General features: G+C 36.7%; 2 protein-coding genes across 3 annotated transcripts; both read right to left on the reverse strand.

Moving 5' to 3' along the window:
• Nucleotides 1–794: 794 nt before the first annotated feature.
• Nucleotides 795–19,051, reverse strand: LOC113045737 (E3 ubiquitin-protein ligase MARCH6). 2 transcript variants are annotated; one of them, XM_026206343.1, is made up of 27 exons: nt 18,782–19,051; nt 17,891–17,990; nt 16,461–16,534; nt 14,933–15,076; nt 14,745–14,817; nt 14,372–14,540; nt 13,149–13,341; nt 12,981–13,042; nt 12,863–12,895; nt 12,733–12,784; nt 11,894–11,952; nt 11,712–11,792; nt 11,380–11,448; nt 10,995–11,069; nt 10,798–10,833; nt 10,583–10,717; nt 10,374–10,493; nt 9,856–9,956; nt 8,112–8,249; nt 7,404–7,608; nt 7,217–7,286; nt 6,262–6,443; nt 6,021–6,155; nt 4,545–4,634; nt 4,308–4,440; nt 2,320–2,455; nt 795–1,183 (listed from the first exon to the last, which is right to left on the reverse strand). In XM_026206343.1, the coding sequence occupies exons 1-27, from the start codon at nt 18,798–18,800 to the stop codon at nt 1,096–1,098; spliced, it is 2,772 nt and encodes a 923-aa protein (XP_026062128.1). In that variant the 5' UTR covers nt 18,801–19,051; the 3' UTR covers nt 795–1,095. The 2 variants fall into 2 exon arrangements, with proteins under 2 accessions (XP_026062128.1, XP_026062129.1); XM_026206344.1 differs by lacking the exon at nt 10,798–10,833.
• Nucleotides 19,052–20,133: 1,082 nt separating this feature from the next.
• Nucleotides 20,134–21,781, reverse strand: LOC113045738 (protein N-lysine methyltransferase FAM173B). The gene is made up of 4 exons (XM_026206345.1): nt 21,249–21,781; nt 20,741–20,878; nt 20,548–20,598; nt 20,134–20,455 (listed from the first exon to the last, which is right to left on the reverse strand). The coding sequence occupies exons 1-4, from the start codon at nt 21,531–21,533 to the stop codon at nt 20,264–20,266; spliced, it is 666 nt and encodes a 221-aa protein (XP_026062130.1). The 5' UTR covers nt 21,534–21,781; the 3' UTR covers nt 20,134–20,263.
• Nucleotides 21,782–22,550: the final 769 nt, after the last annotated feature.

The raw sequence follows: 22,550 nt of genomic DNA on the forward strand, positions 1-22,550 counted from the left end.
CTGATCAGTTTAATGAATTTAAGTGATCTCCCAGATGTTTAAGGACTTAAAATTTGGTCTAAAGGGTTTCCGAACTATTGCTGCTCTTAAAAGACGCTTCCGTTAATTAAAATAAAAGTGCAACAACCTCTGTACGTGCCAGAGTTACATCTATGAGAAAGTGTTGCTAGGCCATGCAGCGCACGAGACGGACAAACAACGGTCGATATCAACTTGAACAGCAAACAAATATGCTAGCTCAACCGCTGACTCAACTAGCACTCTAAACGGTCTTCTAAGCTACTCGAAATGATATTTCAGAATTGAAAGCAGAGCTAGCAGGCAGAGATCAGATTCGCGGCTCACTGTGAGCCATAAACTCTACCGTCAAACTACGCTTCGGCTGCTAGATAATGACTCTGTGCTTCTAGGAATTGGTCATGAACAGTCGCAGGCGAACTGTTTGAAACGATATTCCCTCTTTTCCACATGACAGGAAGCATATGGGTGTAACGTAACCCTTAAATCCACCTCCATCCGCTTCTGGTCTGGAGGTTAAAGCATCGAGAAATGAAGGTAAGACACACTACCAAAAGCATCAAATCAAACAAAGACCCTCGCATTCAAAAACTTCAAGATCATATTTCATTGAAAATTTAAACCTAATAAATAAAAAGGTACTAATGTGGCTATCCAGCTCCATTATGACCCAGACGTTTCAAGACTTTTCATCCCTAGAGTCTTACTGGCCTCTTCATGAGGGTAATGAAAGGAACCATGTGGGTCGAGTCTTGCCACGAACAAATCTCCACAAATAAGGTAACAACTCGATTTAATAAATTAACACACATTTGTTTTTTTTCTTTTTAGGAGTGAGACATTCTTTTTAATCCACGGTTGGCTGGCTGTAGGGATTCACTCTTTCGCCCTGTTTATGTACACAACTCTTTCGCCCCTTTTTGCTGGCAGTGTCAGAGAGGCCAGAGGTCAGTTTTTTCAGTCTTTGTGGATGTGCTGGATGTATGGACGCACACAGAGGGAGCAGGAGAGGAAGGCTGTTCAATCATTCACTCGCTCGCACACAGAAACAGTGACTCCAAAGCAATCTCAAGCTCTTTACTCCTGCACTGAACTGCTGTGTGTGGTAGTGCTGGGCTTGCCAGCTTTTCGTTCATAGTTCACAAGTCTCTGTCCAACAAGGTACCTGCATGGATGAAAAAAAACCAAATGAACACAAGCTCAGATACAGGACAGAAAGGCTATCCTAAAACTTGTTAATTTGTTCCTACAACTTATTAATTTGTAGCAACTGTTCATGTTTCATTAATTTTGTTCCCTAAATAACCCATGATTTAACTGAAATAAGGGAACAAATGAATAAATTAAACGAACTCTTAATTTGTAAAATCTTTCATTTCCCTTCCCAGGTCTACCACAGTAAGAGTGGTAACACTTGTCATAATCAGAGCTTAGAATTTGTAAATAAATAATTGCAAGTAATAGACCTAACATAAAAAATAATTTGTTTTCATATTTAAAAAAATATATATATATGCAAAATATATCGGACTTAAAACAGAAGTCTGTCGGTGCTCCATAAGTTCATGGAAAGAAAAGGATGACAACGCGCATTGTTTATTTGCTTTATTTTACAAGAGCACAGATCTTCTGTTTTTATTTTGAGTGTGCACAAATATGAAAGTAAGCTAAACACTTTTGCGGAAAAAGTTTTTTAATTTTAATTTTTATGTCTCAGCCGTTTCGATTGCACCGGAGCCTGGCGCACACGTATTCTAGGAATTCAAATTTACATCACAGTCTGTTCATTATTTTATTAAAATAAAATAGTCAACAAAAGATTTAAAAGGTTACACTGGTCAGTTTAAATAGAACTGCGTTTATTTATTGAAAAATATTATAACCATAAATTTTTTATATTTTATTATACTTTAAAATGCTATTTATTACTGCAATGCAAAGCTGAATTTTACGAATACAGCTGATTTGTTACTTAAACATCTTTCCAGGATTCTTTGATCAATAAAAAGTTCTAAAGAATGTTTATTTGAAATACAAATCTTTTGTAAAATTATAAATGTCTTTGCTATCAAGTTTGATATATTTACTGCATCCTTGCTGAGGAAAAAAAAAAAGTATTATTTTTTTTTTTATATAAAACAAAATCTGTCCCCGTATCTTTGAATGGTAGAGCAAATGTGTGGCACATTATTGAAAATGTTCTCACAAGGTTAAAAAAAAAGTATCTGAAAATCAAACCCACTAGGCATTTTTATTGGCTCTTAAAAAATAAGTTAATTTCAAACCCTGTTCAAGACTCACTTGTCGTTCTTGATGTGCTCATAAAGGCGCTTGAATTGTCGGATTTGGAAAAAGAGGATACCCATCAGCACCACTACCATCAGAAGGAAGGGATATATTCTCCTCTGCACCAGATTCTGCATCTCCATAGTGACCCCTATTCAGAGAGACAAGAGCTGGTTAGAATGGATAACTGTGCTAAAGTATTGTAAAATGAGAGAAAACCTCAGCAATAAAAACATTACTGAAGATACATGATGGTTTTTGACTGTTTAATTACAAGTTCTACTGTGGGTGACTGAGGTCCTTGAGAACACACCTGGCTTTCTTAAGGCATGTAAGATATCCCTAATGTTCAGCAGCACAGCCGGTGATGAGCTAATTTTACTACACTACTCCCAGAACAGCCATTGACACAGCCCGAATGCTTTCAGTGGTGCAGTAACCGAAATGAGTCAGTATATGTGAACATATGCAGAACGATGGTGATCTACTCTTTATTGAGCCATAAAGAGAGTTGGAAGTATCCTGACATGAACAAACAGGTATTTAATGGAATCTTAAATGTAACTATGCAACTCCCATTTGAAGTTTGAAGGACGCCTAACTGTTCAGATTTCATCTGAATTTGTGCACTTAAAAAGCTCAAGTGACCATTTACAATGCAGCTGTTACAACTGGACTTTTTCCTTTTTGATTGAAGACCACTCAAATCTCCATATGATGAAGCCACTCGAGTGAGTGCTAAAACCTCTTCTAAAAGAACAAAGTCCAACTGCACTGACAGTGTCGCTTATGTGATGGCCAGGATAAAAGGAATCAAAAAACATACTATTTATAAGGGCCTTTTTTTTTTTTTTACACATTTTTCTGCAGTCGTTTATTTTTTTGACACTGTTTTAATTGTTAAATTAAATTGTATTACCGTATTATTCAGACTATACGTGGCACCTGAGTATAAGTCGCATCAGTCCAAAAATACGTCAGGATGAGGAAAAAAATAGAACCAAGAAACAAGAGAAAACATTACCGTCTACAGCCGCGAGAGGGCGCTCTATGCTGCTCAGTGTAGGCTACAGGAGCACTGAGCAGCATATCTGGCAGCATAGAGCGCCCTCTCGCGGCTGGAGAAGGTAATGTTTTCTCTTGGTTCATTTCTCCTGGTTCATGTCAAATTAATTTTGAAAAATAAGTCGCACCTGACTATAAGTCGCAGGACCAGTCAAACTATGAAAAAAAAGTGTGACTTATAGTCCGGAAAATACGGTAATAATAAAAAAATAAAAATTGTCTAATTAATTGTAATCATGAAACTGACACAATATAATAGCATTTATTTTTTTCTCAAATTCTGTTTTATTTTCCCCCAATTCTGTTTTCTTGTAAATATTCCTTAAAAATTATGATTTAATAATATTTTTTTTCAGTAGTAGTAATACTATCATTACATTAAGTAATATGTTTCCGTCACAGTTACTTCAAGTTAAACCAAACTTTTATTTTGACGGGTTGCTGTAAAGACCTTCAGGTTTCTGTTTGTATATGATATGACAGTAGTTTTTCTCAAAACAAATGCAAAACTTCTAATGAAGTGACTCTCAGGGCACTTCTGGAGATTATGTTTGTGTGTTCATGTAGTACTCATAAATTAAACACTCATATATCATGTACTCATATATTGATATATCATTCGGATTCTGATGTACTCGTATATTGAGGCGGCAGAGGCTGAAAACACTGTCTGCGCCATTCAAACACACAGAGACACATAGGATTCATATTTAAATTGTATTTTTGCGGTTTAATATTCATAGACATTATACAATATGGCATACTGATTTAAGTGTACTGACCTACTTTTGATTTATTCATCCAAATTTTGGCAAAATTCATGACAATCCACATTATACAGCAAATTCCCTCAATGTTCTTTATTTATGTAAACCTCTCTAAGAACCTCACCTACATTTATAATTGCATTGGCTAACAGCAGCATTGTTTCTACCCACCTAGAAGGGGGACGATGCCTACAGCAATCACATAGGGGATGCAGAGAGAAAGAAGCAGTACAGCAATGACCGGGGCCGCCAGCTTCCTGATGATGAAATGAAGGTCAATGTTCCGGATTCCATTGGCATACACCTGAAAAGCAGTTAGTCATTTAGTTAGTGAGTGTATCCTTCACCACAGTGTTTCTTCAGCACCACAGAGATCATGAACAAATGATAGACACCCCAGCCACTAACCTGCTCAATAACGGTCTTCAACCACCACTGGGGACCCATGAGGGTGATGGCAGCAATGATTTTGGCATGCAGCACTCCTAAAGCCCAGTCCTTAACAGTATAGAGAAAAATAAGAGTCAATACCACTGACACGGCCATACCTCTGTGCCCCACTTAGCGCCTGTGGAAATTAAGTTCTCCAAACAGGATGGATTAAATTAGTAGGGCAAAAGGAGTCTGTTGGAAAAACTGTGCGCTACTGGAGTAAATCCAACCAAAATCTGTTTTCCGGTACATCAGTGACACAGCTCATTAGCTCAGACAGAGAACAGTGCACGGCACAAAAACAAAAGCTGGTCAGATAAATACTGACACACAGTGGACATGTCAGGTGCGAACACAGTTGCTAATTCAAGGTTATTTGTGTATAAAGAACTCACAACACTTAAGAACAGTACATTCTCTCATCAATTACTCACACTCATGCTGTCCCAGATGTATATTTCTTCAGATTTCAGATCTCTGTGAGTCCATGCAATGCAAGCAGGTTTATGCAAGACAGCATGAGGGTGAGTAAATAGTGAGAGAATTTTCTTTCATACTCAAAGATTGCCATTTATTCACCCTTATGATTTAAAATGAGTGCTGGGCAACGATAAATCGCACCCAAAATAAAAGTGGTAACACAAACTACGACTTTTCCCTCAATAAACTCCTAATTTGCTGCTTATTAATAGTTAAAATAAGGTAGTAATTAAGTTTAGGTGTGGTGTAGGATTAAGGAATCTAAAATATGGTCATGCCGAATAATGCATTAATGTGTGGTTTATAAATACTAATAAACAGTCAATATGCAAGTAATATGCATGCTTATAAACAACTAGTTAACAGTGAGAATAGGTCCTTAAAATAATGTTACCGTAAATAAGAGTTTTTGTTTAAATGTGTGTGCACTGTGTATATTTATTATGTATATGTAAACACACACACATAAAGTATACATTTAGAAAATATTTACATATACATATTTATATCATTTATATTATCTATAAATATATACAATATATGTAATAAATCTACACCGTGCACACACACACACTTTGCCCACAAAAAAAATAAAAATTTTGGCTGTGATTAATCACAATTTATCATTACCCAGCACTATTTAAAATGTATTTGTCTTTAAAAATAGAATATATATAACCTTTGAAAGCCATTGGTTTTAACATGCAGTATGAACAAATGTCAACTGTCATATAGACTGCTTTTGATACTTCAATGGTGGGATTTGTGTCATTTTGGAGCTTGATAGCCCCAGTCCTCATTTCATTTCACTACATGGAAAAAAAAAAGCAGAAATAATATTCTTTACAATTAGTGTTTTTTGTGTACCAAGGAAGAAAGGAGTCTAGAACAACTTAAAGGTGAGTAAATCATATTCTGTTCTATTCCGGGTGAACTGTGTCTTTAAGAGCAGGACTTGTATTGGTGCTTTACCTGCCAGGGGTAGAACAGCGGCGTCTGATCCAGCGGCACTCTGAGAGGAGCTACAATCACCAGCTCGAACAGCAGTCCCAAGAGCAGAGGGATCACTCCAGCCAACAGCACTGCCACAATCAGTGTCTTCATAATCTGAGTTCACACAAATCAGCAACACGGCTCATCATCTGTCTTTAGTTGTAGTAAAATAACCCCAAAATCCTCATTTAGGCCTCAATGAAACCTCTGTATTCAGTACCATGAGGGTCCACTCCTGAACCTTGAGCAGGATGACTCTCCGCCCCTGAGGCATCCAGGCCAGCATCACTGTGATCGCTCTGATGGAGAGCCAGCACACATACAGCCCACACGCTGCAGTGTACAGCTCATGGATCTTAGCACTTCCTGTCCAGAAGGACATCAGCCAGCGTCCGGTGAACACTGTGACAAACAGAGCACTGCTGAAAATCTAAGACAAACTTTTTTATGCTCTCTCTCCCTCTTTGAAAACATTAAGATCAGTATAGAAATAAAGGTTTTAAAGAAAGTATAATTTAATAACAGTATTTTAATATTTGTACACATTGAAGTAGGTCTATTATGCTTATCAAGAATGCATTTTCTTTTAACAAAAATAATAAGGAATATAAATTGTTATTATTCCATGGAACACAAAAGGAGAAATTTCAGTAACACTATTTTACAGTGTCCTTGTTACATACTACACGTATTTACTATTGTAATACTAGCAAAATGATAGATGATTACATACAACTAACCATAAACCAAAACCTAATCCTAACCCTAGAGTAAGTAAATGTTTTTAATTCTTATTACTCAGTACTTAAAATGCAATTATACTGTAACAAAGACCTTTTAAAATAAAGTGTTACATACATTTCCAAGACTTCGTGGGTCACTATTTTACATGCAATTACAAGGAACAGGGACTGAATGTTCAAACTTTAAAAACTGCTTTAAAGCACCATTAAAGTAGCCCATAAGTCTACTTTGCTTTAAATCTTGCAAAGTTGCATGATAGCTTTTATTAACACAAGCTCTGAAATGTAATCAAATTACCACTTAAACTGCTTTTGAATCATTTTTGAATATTGAAAGCTCAATGCAATCAGCACCATTCTTTATCTATATCTATTCTATAAATTAATATGAGGGTGAGCAAATAGTAAGATCTCAATTTGTTGGACCCTCACCTGGTAATGTGAGACACACCAAACTGGCCAAAAGCAGCGTCACACACATGAACAATATCAGCAACACAATCTTCAAAGGGGACCAAAAGAGAAAAATAAACATTAAAGACCATCAATCTGAAAATCAGATTCACAAACACAAGACATTCACTGTTATATAAAAGTCAATTGGACAGAGTTGGAGTACCCTTAGAGGGAATCTCATGGGCCGGTGATAGGGCTGAAAGCCCACTGGACCCCCCTGCTGTAGTATGGCCTGGTGGGCAGCGTGCAGTCCTTCTCCCACCACAGGGATGGCGTTGTTTCGGGCCTGCTGGTTGTTGTTGTTGGCTTGCTGGTTGGCGTTGTTCTCATTGTCTTCCTGGTCTCCCAGCAAGTAAGAGTGCAAGTCTCTGAAAGGTTTGACACAACGTAGCGCTGATTTAGATTATCATTAGTGCTTCAAGATTCAAGAAAGGGATTAAAGAAAGGTGAACTAAACCCTCCTATTAAAATCAAGGTGTAGGCATAATGTAAATTAGAGATTTATTCCACAATGTGGACAGCTGATTTTAACAGAAGCATTTGTGACAGTGCAGAACTCTGTACACGTGAACACAGTTGCACTCTGAAGTGATGGCATTCATTGATTATAATGGAATAAAATGGGCATAAAAATACCACATAAAATACATTTTACCCCAAGATCTACTGAATCAAAACTAATGATTGTTATTGTAACATCAACGGAAATATTAGACAGTTATGATTTGTCATGATCGTGCGACCCTTACACAAAGTTAAATTCCAGTGACAGATTTTTTTAGGACAACACAGAGAAAACCAGGAAAAGTCATTTCAGTCCTTGAGGTTAACGGACGTAAGCAGCAAAAGGGTCAATGTGTGTGAGACTCACAGCAAGTAGCCAGCGGTCACGGTCCATGCTCGCACCAGACCTTTGAGCCACTGTCGTGTATGTCCCTGTTCCAACAGAGCAGGAAGAACAACCTGCAATAAAAGCAACTCCAGAGACAGCTCACTCACTGGAGCATCGCTGAGAGAGAGAGAGAGAGAGAGAGGGGAACTCATTACATTTGTGTATAAACTACTGGTATCACTCTTCTAATAGAGCATGACATCAATTTGTAGGTCACTCATAATGCTATGGAACATCTAATAGGATTTTAGAATAAAATGGCCTGGGGGTCATCTAACCAGATCTGAAGCATTTTTAAATAATAATTTCACACTGTGACTCCTAGACAATCTCATTTTATTTCATCCTTTCAATTCTTGAATACTAATAGGAACATTTTTATAGAGCTAACATTACTGCCCCTTTTGTGTGTGCATTAACTGATTACCGTTGTAGTCGTTCTGTAGCAACTTGTCAACAATATGCTTTTAAGGCACATCGATTTAAAAATAACCATGTCATTTATGTTTTAGAACAAAATGTGGAAGTTTCTTCAAATAATGCTTAACCACAGACTTTAAGGCCTGTTCGTAATAACTATTAGTGCCACATCAATGAAGAATGAACCAACATTTTCAGCTTTGAATACTCAAGCCTTTTAATGTTAACCAATTCTGATAGACTGACAAAGTTTGTATCATTTATCAGCATTAACAAAAATCATTATGAAAGTTATTCTAACCATACTGTACATTATAATAATAGTTGTGTTGTGCAATTCCCCATTCCCCAAAATGATTATTAAAACTTTGAAGATATAATTTTCAATATAGTTTTCATCCTTGATGTGAACAGCCTTTTATTCTACATCATATATTTCAGTTAACCCGAGGAAACAACAGGACATCGATTAGTGTACCAGGAGAGAACAGGGCATTATGTAGTGTAAAAAAAATAAAAAATAAAATGTAAACCTTAAAGGGATAGTTCACCACAAAAATGAACATTCTGACACCATGTGTTCACCCTTATGACCCATAAATGAATGTCTACATAAGATAATTTTGAATAATGTCTCCGCTTTTGTCCAAATATTTTCATATGGGTTTGGAAGTTCAAAGACAAGCTTTCTCAGTCAGTCTTTCAAACAACATTTAAAAGCCCCCAACACGTGACAGATGGCCTCTTTCCACAGAAGTCAGAGTCAGTGCCCTAACAAACACTACAGCTGTTCAAAGTACTCTCCTAGTGATAATTGTAAAGCTCAGCACTGCTTTGAGGACAGCAGGGTTACATAGGGAAAAATACTCTACACAAACACAGAGTGAGGAGACTTTCTAGAGCATCATTGTGGTGGACATTATATTAATAGCTCTCTGCAAGAACAGACTGTAGTAACGCTCTGCTGGGAATGATGACATCAGGTGTAACACACCTGCCAAATGATGCAACAGGCACACTCGACACTACACAGAGTCCAGATACTCATTAGGTAACGAGGCAAATGTCTGCCATGACAGCAGTAATTAGCACTTCCCATTTATGGCCCTTTAAACCATGGAGTCACACAGAGAAAGAACTTTGCTTCCTCTGGTTGTAATCTCTGACTGGATTTACACAGTAAAACAAGCAAAAGCACCTTGTCCTCAAGCTCTGAATCTTTACACAAAGTTTAGGCAATTATCTCAAGGAATATTAAGCTTTAAGTCTTTATGACAATGAGATGGAAATACTTTTTATTTACCTGTAAAGCATAACATTGTAGGGAAGAAATGTAGGGAAGATGTGTTTGATTATCCGGATAGGAAGCCACAACATGAGAAGAACGATTGAGCCAAACACAACCTGAAAAGAGAGAAAAAAACTTTTTTTAGATTTTTAGAACATGGAATTTTTTTTTTTTTTTAGATCATGGAAAACAATAGTAGAGAGCACTAAAGGTGGGGAGGGGGGCATTGTGATAGGAAAAAATAAGAGTTGGAAGAAAAAAAACTCCCTCACAAAAGTATCGCTTTCTCCTGATAAACTGCGTTTGCACAAAGCATTTGCATTCTCTAACAAAAGTACTGCATTCCTTGAGAAACTTGAAAAACTGAAACATAGTTTCCTCCCACCTTGTATTACTTCAATCACAAAACTTTTGCAAAAGAATGCAAAAACCATTTGAATATTTTTTTCCTCCATTTTTTTCTTCCCCATCACCATGAAATTTAAAGGGATCTGTTGAAAAGGGTCTCAAAAATAGTGGAACATTTTACTCACCACTGATAATATGAATCGTCTCAAGTGTCTATATATTGGTAGATGTATCATTTCCTGCACTGGATTGAAATCTGGATCATTCAGATTTCTGAGAAACCACAAGACTCCAGGCCTTAGAACCTAAAAAAAATACAAAAGAAAGCACTTGCATCCCTCAAACATCTCCTGAAAAATCTTCTGCATGATTAAACTGCTTTAGAAATGCCCACCTCTCTGAGTAGAAGAATGAAAGAGGCAAAATAGAAGACATAGACCATCCCCACCAGCCAATGAAGGAACATGGTGGTCCCTGGGGCGGATTCAAAACTCAACTCTCTGTCTTTCAAAGAGGCATCAAACATTTCCTACAAAAGAGGGAGATAAACAAATGTTAACCTTTTCTGTATGACAAATACTAAGTTTAAGGTTCCTGAGCTAAACTTACTAAGGTTTTAAAGGTGAACTCATAACTTTTTTCGTCCTTAAAAAAAAAAATGGGGGGGAAAATGAAGCAGAGCAGCCGTCATTGTGATGAATGGGAATGCTAACCAATAGCTTTCTCCAATTTTATTAAAGACATTTTGGGCCAACATGAATAGAAAGGCAAATCTTAAATTAGTTTGATAAAATGAAACTAAATACCAGAGAGCAGATATCAAGCCACCAGCCGCAGATGAGGGGGAACACGCCAATCTCCACAACTACTAGAAGAGAGACCTGGAAGAAACAAAATATGAGCCTCAAAAGAATTAGATGACTGATACTAAACAAACAGCAAATATAAAACCTATACATAGCAGCATAAATAAGTGTATTAGGCCCAGGCCTGTAATCTAATCTTAGATAATGTAATCTAATTAAAGCATTAATGTGACTGAGAACACAGAATTACAGTAAATCCCAAAGATCATTGGCAAAACCAGTTGTTGCAACCAATGTTATTAAGTCATTGTATTTCTAATTACTAAACAAGTTTAGCAAAGATAGCTTTACAGAACAGTGCGTATAAACTGCTGATGTAACTGACCTTTACAACAATGTAGCAGACTCCTAACAAGCGGCGTGATCTTTGAAATCTCACTAGTGCTGCTAATCCCTGAGATCTGAATTAAGGAAGGGAACATCAGGGGCTGTACACTTCCCCTATTAAGATAACATATGAGGAGTGTTTATGTAATACTTCCCTAGAAGACAACATAAACTGGAACTGAATGAACTGAAAGTAAATATGGCAATATCATGAAAATAAAAAATAAAAATAATAATTTTGTGTGCAACTTCCTAGAAGACTTGGTAAACGAGAGAAGGTAGTTACTTAGATTGTGATTATTTCAGTTGTTACTGAGTGTTTAAGGATACATGACACACGATGAGTGTGATGGCTAAAAGGACATATCCAACTATAGTAGTGATGAGTCCCTCGAAGTGTGAGGCACGAACCTGAAAACAGAGACAGCTGTCAATGTTAAAACTGCATTTAAACAAATAAAAAAAAATGCAAGCAAATCTGGATAAAAGGTCCAAAACTAATAGATACTTACATATTCTTCAAAACCAAGTCCAACCACTGAGAAGTGGCCAATATGGTAGGGACAGAAAGCTGAGAAGGGATGATTTTAGGTTTGTAATTGAAAAACAGTCAATAGCTATGTTTCCATATACTTATTTTTTTATGCGCATTATGGGAAATTGCAAAAAAAAAAAAAAAAAAAAAAAAAACACTGTATGGAAACACCAAGATGCGCATAAATTCTAAAAATGCACATTAAAAAAAAAAAACACGGATGCGCTTAACGAAAGTAAAATGAATTTCTTATGCTGTAAGAAAACAGGTGCATAAACTATGATGGAAACAATTTTACAAAAATAAATTTCTTAATGTGCATAAAAAAAGACGTGACTTTGCCATGGGACAGCATAACTGGACCAACCAATGGACTGATCTTATTGCGCAGCACCAGAAATGCTAGTTTTATCATTCTAAAATGCCTGAGCAAAGTCTTTTCAAAGTGCTCCATTATAATTAACTCCCAGAACGGTGTTCCCAAACAGCAAACTCCAAAAATAAGATAACATGACCATGTTTCTTCTGCGCGCTCTGAAGCTCGTAACTAATTGTATACAAACATGATTAAATACAATGCCTTGTCCCACTGCATCTAAGTCTTTGTGATATTTAGTGCAAGTTAATCAGGAAGTGACAATTTTGTTCTCTTGAACTCACTGAATGCAAACGATGCTTTATTCACAATTTATTTTATACGACATTCCAATTTTGCACATAAGTTTAATTAGAAACTTTGGATGGAAACAAGGACGGTTACTGAACATGAATGCATTCATGCTATAATTTGGTAAACAAATCTGCAGTAATGCTTACCAAACACCAGGATGAAGAGTGTGTTGAGTGAGACCACCCAGAACACATGTTCCTAAAGCATAAATAGTATTAATTTTTAGTTCTTTTTAACGGGATGCTTTTTGAGAAATTAAGTATTTGTGTAACTTACCAGAAAAACCAGGGACCCATCAAGCCCAAGCATCTAAGGAGGGAAGAACAGGTTTAAAGTTTCTCTGAAATATTTTGGTCTGATGTTTGATACAGTGACATACAGCACATAAACTCACCCTTTCCCAAGTGAGCTCTTCAGCTGCGCGATCCCATTCAAGAGCATTCCAGTTCATATCATCTGCACAGAACAAACACAATGTTGCAGGCGCCAAACAGCTTTTTGCACCAGTTTGGATTCATACCCACTGAAAAGTTTCTCATTTGTTTAATTAAAGCCGTCATACCCTGTGCTCCATTGTTGGCATCCGCCACATCTTCGGCTCCTCCATCCTCCTCATCTTCATTATCCAGCTCCATCTCTTCTGCAGGGTCAGCGGGGAGGTCAGGAGCTTCAGCCGCTGCAGCGTTTTCTGCTGGAGGTTCAGCCGGTGCGGGCATGGGCTGGTTTTCAGCACCCCCATTACCCTGGCCAGCATCCTAATGGATAGGATATTAATAATTAAGAAAATTGGAAACAGCTATGGTGGAGTCTGTGCATAAGAGGGTTTGTGAAGTCGTAGTAGTAAACTGCATCTGGTTCAAACCAAGAAAAAATAAGCTGCTATTTCGGTAAGAGTGCAGTCTCTAGAGATTCAGGGGATAATGAGGGATTTGAAAATGACAGAAGGTCAGGCAGGCCACTGTGTTGTGCTCAAATCAAAATGATAATTACAGTAAGCAGGAAGCAAAGTAAACAAAGAGGGTCATGGCGCAACCTGTATAATTGGTCTCTAAAGAATATCAGGCTTTCAGAAAGTTTTGCTGCCTTAAGCTCTAACAGGAATGTCATTTTTGCTGTACAGAAGTTGCTGCTGTGGAAAAATTAAAATAGAAAGCTTATTAGGAATAAACAGAAGTTTGATCCACCAGAAAACATTTGGGCTGAAAATGCCATAATGCCATTTTTGAAGAAACTAATATATAAAAAAAATATATAATAATATTTTTTAGATGAACAGTTTTTTATTATTATTATTATTATTATTATTATTATTACTTGATCATCATAATAGAAAATAGAAAATTCAGCTTCACCATCACAGGCATAAATGACATTTTAAAATATATTCAAAAAGAGAACAGTCATTTTAAATTGTACAAATATTTCACATTTTTACTGTGCGACGAGTGGGGTGGGAACGGGTCGAGGCGACCCTTTGTATCCTTCCGGAGCACCTTCCATTACCCCACCCCACTCGTCACACGCCCCACTGTTTTACTATGTTTTTGAACAGATAAATGCAGCCTTAGTGAAGTGTCTTCTTTCAAAAAAAAAAAACATTTTAATTCCTACCGACCCCATATTTGCGAATGCAGTAATGACGACTAAAGTAAGACTTAGTAAGACTAAGTTTTTAATCACACAATTTTATTACTGAATCACTATCGTTTATTCTAAATCCATTCAATTTGAGTGTAATATGCATTCAATCAGATGAAAAGTGATGTGATGTCACAGATATTATACCTCATTAGGTTGTCCTGCTGCATTAGCAGGTTGCTGCTGGTTCTGCTCCAACCATAACGGGGCTCCTCCATGAACAATCTGCTCCCGCAGCCACACCAGACTGATGAAGGCGCAGAGGGTGCAGGTCACCACAAAGCAGCCCTGCAGGCAGTCGGCCAGCAGGTTCTCCCTGCAGAGGATGAACATTCACTGATCATCACTTCTGAAATATCCATCCATTACTATTCACCACGCAACCATGTCCACGGCTAACCCTGAGACTGCAGCGAGGATTGAAATAACCCATCATGCTCAGAGTTCACAATGAGCCGATCGGCAATGTAAATGAATATTTTAAGGAGAAAACTTGAGAGCTTTCCTGTCTGATACGTACGTGGAGAGCATATCTAACGGCAGAGTCAGGAGGGAGCTTACGGATCCAGTAAACAGACACTTATAGATGCGACCTACAGGAAAAGAAGAACATTATGTGAGGAACATAGAATAAAATGCACAACACTGGGATAAAAGACAGCTTACTACTGACAGCGTACCAGACTGTGACCTCTGGGCATCACTTACATGCTGTTAGAGGTACAACCCCCAGCCAAGCAAAGGCAACAAGCGTGTAATGAAACCAGTATCGGATAGCCGTGCCTATACTTGTGACCAGTCCTGCGAAAATGTCCTGCACTGGAAGCCGTGAAGGCATGTCTGGAGAGTAAACTGAAAGAAAGAGAGACAATTGTAGATAAACATTTTGGGCTCCTCCCAATTAGAAGTGTAACATACAGTACTGTAAATGAGGGATTAGAAACTTCATTTCATTCAAATTTAAGATGATCATAATCCTTCGCAATCTATTTAAACAAACTAATAGGATTTCAAAGTTGTTTAATACATATCTGACTCTACAATAATGAGCATGCCTCTGAAAAGCATATAACTCTACAAACAGAAGTTCAGAAGAGGCATCTCTAAAGCATCTCTTTCGAACTCTGAGAATCAAAACAATTATTGTCCACATAAACACAGATGGCAACATTTAAAAACAAACTTAATGTTAACAAGGATGCAGTGCTTGTATCTAATCTTACTAAAATTATCCCTCACTTAAGCATATTAAGGAATTATTTTCTTTTCTGATTATCTTAAAAGCTTAAATTATTTAAAAATAATACTTAATATTTTTTTTAAGATTAGTATTTCTAAATAAATAAAAAATATTAGATAAAAAATAAGAAATATTACTACAGTAGCACTCCAATGTAAAACTTCCAATAAAAACTATAATTATTTTATTTTATATTACAAATGTAAAATCCCAATATTAATATTTATGGCTGTCTTCATTTACATTAAACCATAAAGTTTTTATTTTGGCAGAAAACCACAGGGAGCCCTTGAAGATTCTCTTTTGTTAATATCAGCTTATATGAATCCTTTTTATAAGTTTGGGAAGATGGTCGGTGCATGTTCCATACCCAAATGCAAGCTATAAACAACCCAAACTCAAACTCAGCACATGCAGAGAGGATTTTGTATGGAGTGATTTTAAAGGTCCTATGACATGAAAATTTCACTTTCTGAGGTTTTTTAAAATTAATATGAGTTCCCCTAGCCTGTTTATGGTCCCCAAGTTTCTAGAAATTTGAATCGGTGTAAATCGAGATTTTGATATCTTTCTCTGCCTTTGAGAAAATGGAAGCTCAAACGGGCTGATCTTAAATCTCCTCCTTGTGACGTTGTAAGGAGAATTCTTACCTCCCCTTTCTTACCTCCCACAGAAGACTGCAAGGAATTCTTTCCAAAGGGCTTGTGTGTACATTCCTCCCAAAGCTTTTGAAAAGCAATGGCCAAAACTAAATCAAAACACTTTTTATTGTAGTAAAGCCTGGGTGTAAAAACCTTGTTTCAGCTCAGCAAAGAGCAGCTATGTCAGACAACACGAGTGCCGTGCTTTTACGTCACATGATTAACCCATAGAGCCCTTTGGCTCTGAAGCACACAATCGCTCCTACTGAACAGGCCATTCGAGGCTGTTGTGACTCTATAGAACCGTTCGTGGCTTTGCCTCCCCTGAAGAATGTAATGAGAGTGGGTTACTTACTTGGTGTGAAAGCAAATCTGTGCTTGCATAATTCGCAGTACTCTTTTCTGCTGTGTTTAAGCCACTGCACCAAGCTGTGAAAACACAAGAGGGGAGCAGGAAGCGGCCATGAGGATGGTGATCTGACTTGTGTGAAAAAAACACAGAAAATCCTGCTTCGTTTCCCATTTTGACATGGGAAGAATAACAACAGCTGGACCTGTTACATTGAGGAGGACCCCTGAGCTCATAAGTTGCAGCTAGTCAGTTAGCTAAAAGGGTGTTGCTGACGCTTTCCATTCAGTAACCGAAAAGAACAAAAACCTGAACACAAAGCCTTACAAAAATAACTGGACCCATTAGAAAGGTTAACCTAGATCTATTGACAGACATTCGCTTCTAGAAAATGCCAAATTAGCTAATGTAGGGTGTTAAAGAAATGTACAATACAACACTATTTTATTTTTATGATTTTCTTTTGCCAAAGCAATACACACTACAATTCAAAAAGTTTCAGTCATTTACCTTTGTTTAAAGAAATTATTTTTTTTATTCAGCAAATATGCATTCAACTGATCAAAAGTAACAGCAAAGACATGTATAATATTATAAAAGATTTCTTTATTTCAAATAAATGCTGTTCTTTTCATGTAATAAAAGTGTTTTCAACATTGATAATACGAGATGTTACATGACCACCAAATTACAATTCAATGTAAAATATTTCTGAAGCACCATGCAACACTAAAGATTGGAATAATTGTTTGTGTAAATTCAGATCTCAGGACTACATTACAACTTAAAACATTTGTAAAATATTAATCAGTTAATTTAAAGGATAATAATATTTCACAACATATACTATTTTTTTTTACTGTGTTTTCAATCAAATAAATGCTGTCTGGGCGATCATAAGAGACTTCTTTCAAAAACTTTTTTAGGAATGTTACTGACCCCAAATTCTTGAAGGGTAATGTATCAACCAGACTTCCACTAAATAATCTAAACTATGCTCAAAACCCCGCACTTGTTGACTTGTAAGCTTACTACTGAACAGCAAAGCCTTTTGTCAGATCAGATCATATTCTTGTTTGTCAGAGCTTGGAACTCCTTCTTACATTGCAAGTGGTTTTCCATTTCACTCTGTCCCATTTTTTGCCATTACTGACTCATCATGAGTAGGACACCTAGAATTATTACTGCAGGACACCAGGTACAGTGTAGTTCCCTGCTTGAATTACTTCCTCTGCATTTTAAAGCAGACACAATAAACTAATAATAAAGTGCCTTTAGGAATGAGCCAGCTTTCATTATTGAATGTTATCTCTAATGTCCCATTTCTAAGTCTAAATACAATGGACTCTAAAAATCTGACATTGTACACATCGTATGACCAGAAATGAAAAGGTTGTTGTGCAGGGAATTTGTGACTGAATGAACAAAGCTCTTACCATTCTTGGTGGATGAACTTAATACTTCCAGTGCACACGCAGGGATGGTAGAGGGGTTTGTCCTGAGTTCCCTCAGATCGACACACCCTACATATATCAGCTGCCAGAAAAGATGGGCAAAATAAACATTTAAAACCATACAGTATGTGCAGAACAAATTAAATTAAATGAGAATGAACTGGATATGAGTGTTGCAACAAACACACTGTACAAAAGTAATAAAACTAGACTTAATACGTTTTATGATTTTCAATTTATACGGATTAAAAAACAACACAAGTGTAGATACATGCAAGATTATTGCTTGTTATCTTGCCAATCAGTTTCCTGGTCATCTACATAGGTCTTGGCGACAACAACAGTATAAACCTTGACTAGATAAAGAATAACATGAGAGACAACTATCACTCCAGTACAATAAAGTTCAAAAATCAATGGGATCTCATTTTGAGGCAGTGTTTCAAATATGTCATACGTGATTTGACTGATATATTACGTGATTCGTTTATTTCACCAGATGTCTGGTGCGTTTACACCTGGCCAAAATACACAAATAAACCATTCTACGGGAGTTACGTGTCACACGTTTTTATAATGGCTAATGTGCTTTTAACCGTTTCCATGACGTCCTTTCAAGTCGAAATCAAGTTCAAATTCATATTATTTGGACTAGCTTGGATGATGACAGCTGTACTAAAGACCAAGCTGGAAGGAAAACATTTAGCTCGTTAGCTTGCTAAAGCCACATCAGTTTACGTTACAGATGCATATTTGATTGCCCGCCCCGGCTAAATCTTCACATACTGCCAAACATACGTTTGTACCGCGTTTAAAAAGCAACAACATGGAAACAGACAGCAGCCACAATGCCTCTGTGTCTAGACAGCTTACCTTCTTCGGCAGTGTCCATCTTGTACGGTGACGCACTGTCCTCTTTACAGTCAACACATAACACACACACCGCGGAACAAAACACAATATCAGCTCACAACTACGCTAGAATACAACATGACCCATGCATGAACGCCGCGTTACCCCAGACCCGACCCCGTTCTTCCGTGTAGTGCTCACAGATAGCGCTGACAAAGCTACTTGTTAGTCGACTATATTTCTGCACGGTTGAACATGTTTGTGGCCTGGATCTGAATGTGCTGCTACGGTTTCGATTTACGGCAGAACAGCGCGCATGCGCAGAGAATGCGACACTTTCTGGCTTTTTCCGGTGGTGACTGCGTCGGACTGTAGATGAAAGATGAATCTCGATATGCATAATTAAAAAAAAAATGTAATAAAAGATCTAATCATTTTTATTTTATTTAAATCAAATATACAATACGAATGCATCATGGTATATGGCAATTTACTATAACAAGGGCACAATGTCAGCATAAAATAGTGGAGGCAGTTTTTTTGGTGTGCATGTATGTTAAGGGGGTGAGGCATAGGATTTTAAATCTTGTTACACCTGGACATGTGCAAACACATATACACACCTTATCCTATTAGGGATATTGACTTTTTACTGGCCTCTCATATTTTGTAGGCATGAATGAGGATATGGTCCCCACAATGCAGATAAGTTGATTTGGTGGCGTGTAAGGCTCTGAAAAGGCTTTGTGGTGAATGGGATTTTTTTTGGTATTGGAAATTAGATGTATTAAGGTTTTAATGTGGTTTTAAGGGTCAAATATGCATGCATCTTTTATCAGTATGAGATATAATTATTATAACAAATGTGACATATTAATACTTAAGTCAATCAGTTTATTCCAGGAATTATTTACATGGATTATTTACATGACATATATATTTGTCCCTATGAGTACTTAAGATGTGCTTTAAGTTTTACGTGATTGTATAGAATAAGCTTTAAGGCCTGTTCACACCAAGGAGGATAACTATAAAGTTAATCATAGATATAAAAATAATTCTCTGCTGTAACGATAAAGGCACAGAGAAATGATATAACAATATAAGTTAATGAACGATAAAAAATATGGACACAATCAGAAATCAAGAATTTCAAGTGGCAGATGAGCATGCACCCCACAATAAACAGACTCTGATGTGGACAGTAATATAGTTATCTTTATAGTTATCATTCTTGGTGTGAACGTGCCTTTAAACAACATGAAATATTCTTATCAGGATTTGATCACTCCACATCTCTGAGAAAATATATATAAAATAATTTTCTTTGTCATAATATAAATACAGAAAAAAAAAAAACTCATTTTCTTTACTAAAACACAGGGATTTTTAATTAGGCGCAACAAGGCAGCCAAATTGGACTGTTTTTCATGCTTACATGAGAGAGACAAAAAGTTTGTCACTAAAGAAAGAAATGTTTCTTTAAAGAAACTTAGTTTGTCATTAGTTCGGTCTTTCACTGTCTTTATAATTTCTGATGGGAGGTTTGAATGTCTTGGCATTATAAACCCAAACGGTATCAATCCCCTCTCCAGCGACATCATCAGGAGTCCAAGTGGGAAATGGAAAGCGACAAGCCACTACTTTGGCTGAACTCTGGAGCTCTGTTTGGAGCTTGACTTCAAGCTGCTCCATCTGTGAAGAAAACAACCGAGTCTGTCAGATTGTAAAAATATTGTATGTACAGGTGTATGTATGTATATATAAAATGAGTCAGAAGATTTTACCATTTGAGGAACGCCAAAGATGACCACATTGGAGTACTCTGAAAAACTGACCTATGAAAGAAAGACAAATTATAATACTTTAAACACATGCGGCATGATTACATACAGACTGTATTGATCTGTAAACACTTAATAATTTAGATAATAATATAATGGAAGATGCACATTTAGATTATGATTGACCTGTCCTCACCTTCCAAAGGTCAGAAATATAAAAAGAAGTGTTGTGATGAACACCTTCCCTCCAGGCTTTGAATCGGGAGTACCAGACCAGCCAGGGGTTCAGCTCGAAGCCAACTGCCTTGAAACCACTTTTTGCTGCAGCGATAACCTAGACAAACCAGAAACACAGAGGAACAAGACTATTAACAAACTGTGCTCATCTAACATCAATAATGTTATACAGCTGTTGTATAGCAATGCTGATATGCAACAGTGTTGAATGATTTTTATTCATATACTATGGCATTTACATGGTACTGTGTGTTAGCCCAAAAGAGGTTGCTTTACTTAAAACATTCTTATGAAATATAACAAAACGTTCTTATGAAGGTATGATCTCTTTATATCTCTGAGAACATTCATAAAAGCCTTTTCTTCGTCATATAATAAAAATGCAAATAAATAAACAAACGCATACATAAAATTATTGTATTCTTTAGTAAAACAAATGGATATATGAAAAAAAGGAAATAACTCACTATACGTCCATCTCCGCTGCCGATATCCACCAGAGAACCAGATCTAGTTTTCAAAACCTTAAGAACGTTTTCAATTTGAGTCCTCGTTGCAGGAACAAACGGGAGACAAACTTTCCTCAAAGCTGGTGCTATAAACGGTCCGGTCACTGCGTACAGAGCCACCAATGACCCTCCGACCACACAAGTAGCAAAAATACCGAGTCGTTTTTTAAAAGAACTGTCACCAGCTGAACCCTGCTTATGAGTCTCTGTGGAGTGATTTGATTCTATGCCAAATTCAGACATCCTAAATGAATTTAGAGGCACTCATTAACTGACCTCCTGCCCAATGACAGCACGCAGCTTCTGAAAGATTCGCAATTAAAATAGATCAGATATGCAACTAATGAGAAAAACATTTAAATAGATCTACGGCATAGTCATGTCAACATACAGACAGCTATACTGTCTACACATTCTATAGATAAATTATAAGACAACCACAGAACGTTTACATTATTTCACGAGACGAGAATCGGTGCACCTCATTTGTTTTGTCCGACGAGTCGAAAGACTGAAGCGTCATTAGTTCCGCTCTCTTTATCTTTATTACAGATAATATTAGTTCATGGGATAATAAAAATGACTTGAAGAAACCTAACGAATTGTGGGTTCGAGAGTTATAACCTGTTAATTAACTGTCCTTTTATATGTTTTTATTTTTTCATTAGTAGTGAAAGTTTATCCAATGCAATTACTTTAATATACCAGAGGGAGGCACTATTACGCGGATGTACTCACAAACCCCAATGTGTGTTCTTATTGCGCATCTCTGGCTGCTGTTTTTCAGCTTTAAATGACAGATGTAATGAAAACAGTACGTTTATAGTATTAAATGCATGAATGTTATTATGACGAGGTTGGCAATTTTAGAAATGTTCACATGCCTACAACCACTCTAAAATATTATCAATAAGCAAGGAGGATGCAATCCAATAGAAAGGCAAATTTTTAAAAGATCGTTTTTGTTCTACATGGCATTTTATAGTAAAAATGCAATAAAACGAGACATCATAACAACATGTTTGTAATTTTATCAGTAATATGTGATATGAGAATGAAAACTGAAGCATTCGGGTAACAAAGTATAAAAGAAGCACAAATGTACTCACATAGGCATAAAATACAAATAAAATACAAATAAATTAAGTCACACGTAAAGCACAATTAAATTAAACCACACAGCTCAAGGAAAGAGAGAAGCCTGTCCCACATTACAAAACACAAACGTGAAAATAGCCTTAGCATTAATGACATGTTTTT

The sequence above is a fragment of the Carassius auratus genome, chromosome 27 (assembly GCF_003368295.1).
Source record: "Carassius auratus strain Wakin chromosome 27, ASM336829v1, whole genome shotgun sequence".
In the NCBI taxonomy this organism is placed as follows: domain Eukaryota; kingdom Metazoa; phylum Chordata; class Actinopteri; order Cypriniformes; family Cyprinidae; genus Carassius; species Carassius auratus.

Coding starts and splice junctions, on each gene's coding strand:
- LOC113045737 (XM_026206343.1), bottom strand. Junction 6,156..6,261: donor TTCAGGAGTGGACCCTCATG/GTACTGAATACA, acceptor GTGTGAACTCAG/ATTATGAAGACACTGATTGT. Junction 1,184..2,319: donor GAGCACATCAAGAACGACAA/GTGAGTCTTGAA, acceptor TCATCCATGCAG/GTACCTTGTTGGACAGAGAC.
- LOC113045738 (XM_026206345.1), bottom strand. CDS start 21,533: ATGTCTGAATTTGGCATAGAATCAAATCACTCCACAGAGACTCATAAG. Junction 20,879..21,248: donor GCAGCGGAGATGGACGTATA/GTGAGTTATTTC, acceptor TGGTTTGTCTAG/GTTATCGCTGCAGCAAAAAG. Junction 20,599..20,740: donor ATATTTCTGACCTTTGGAAG/GTGAGGACAGGT, acceptor TTTCTTTCATAG/GTCAGTTTTTCAGAGTACTC.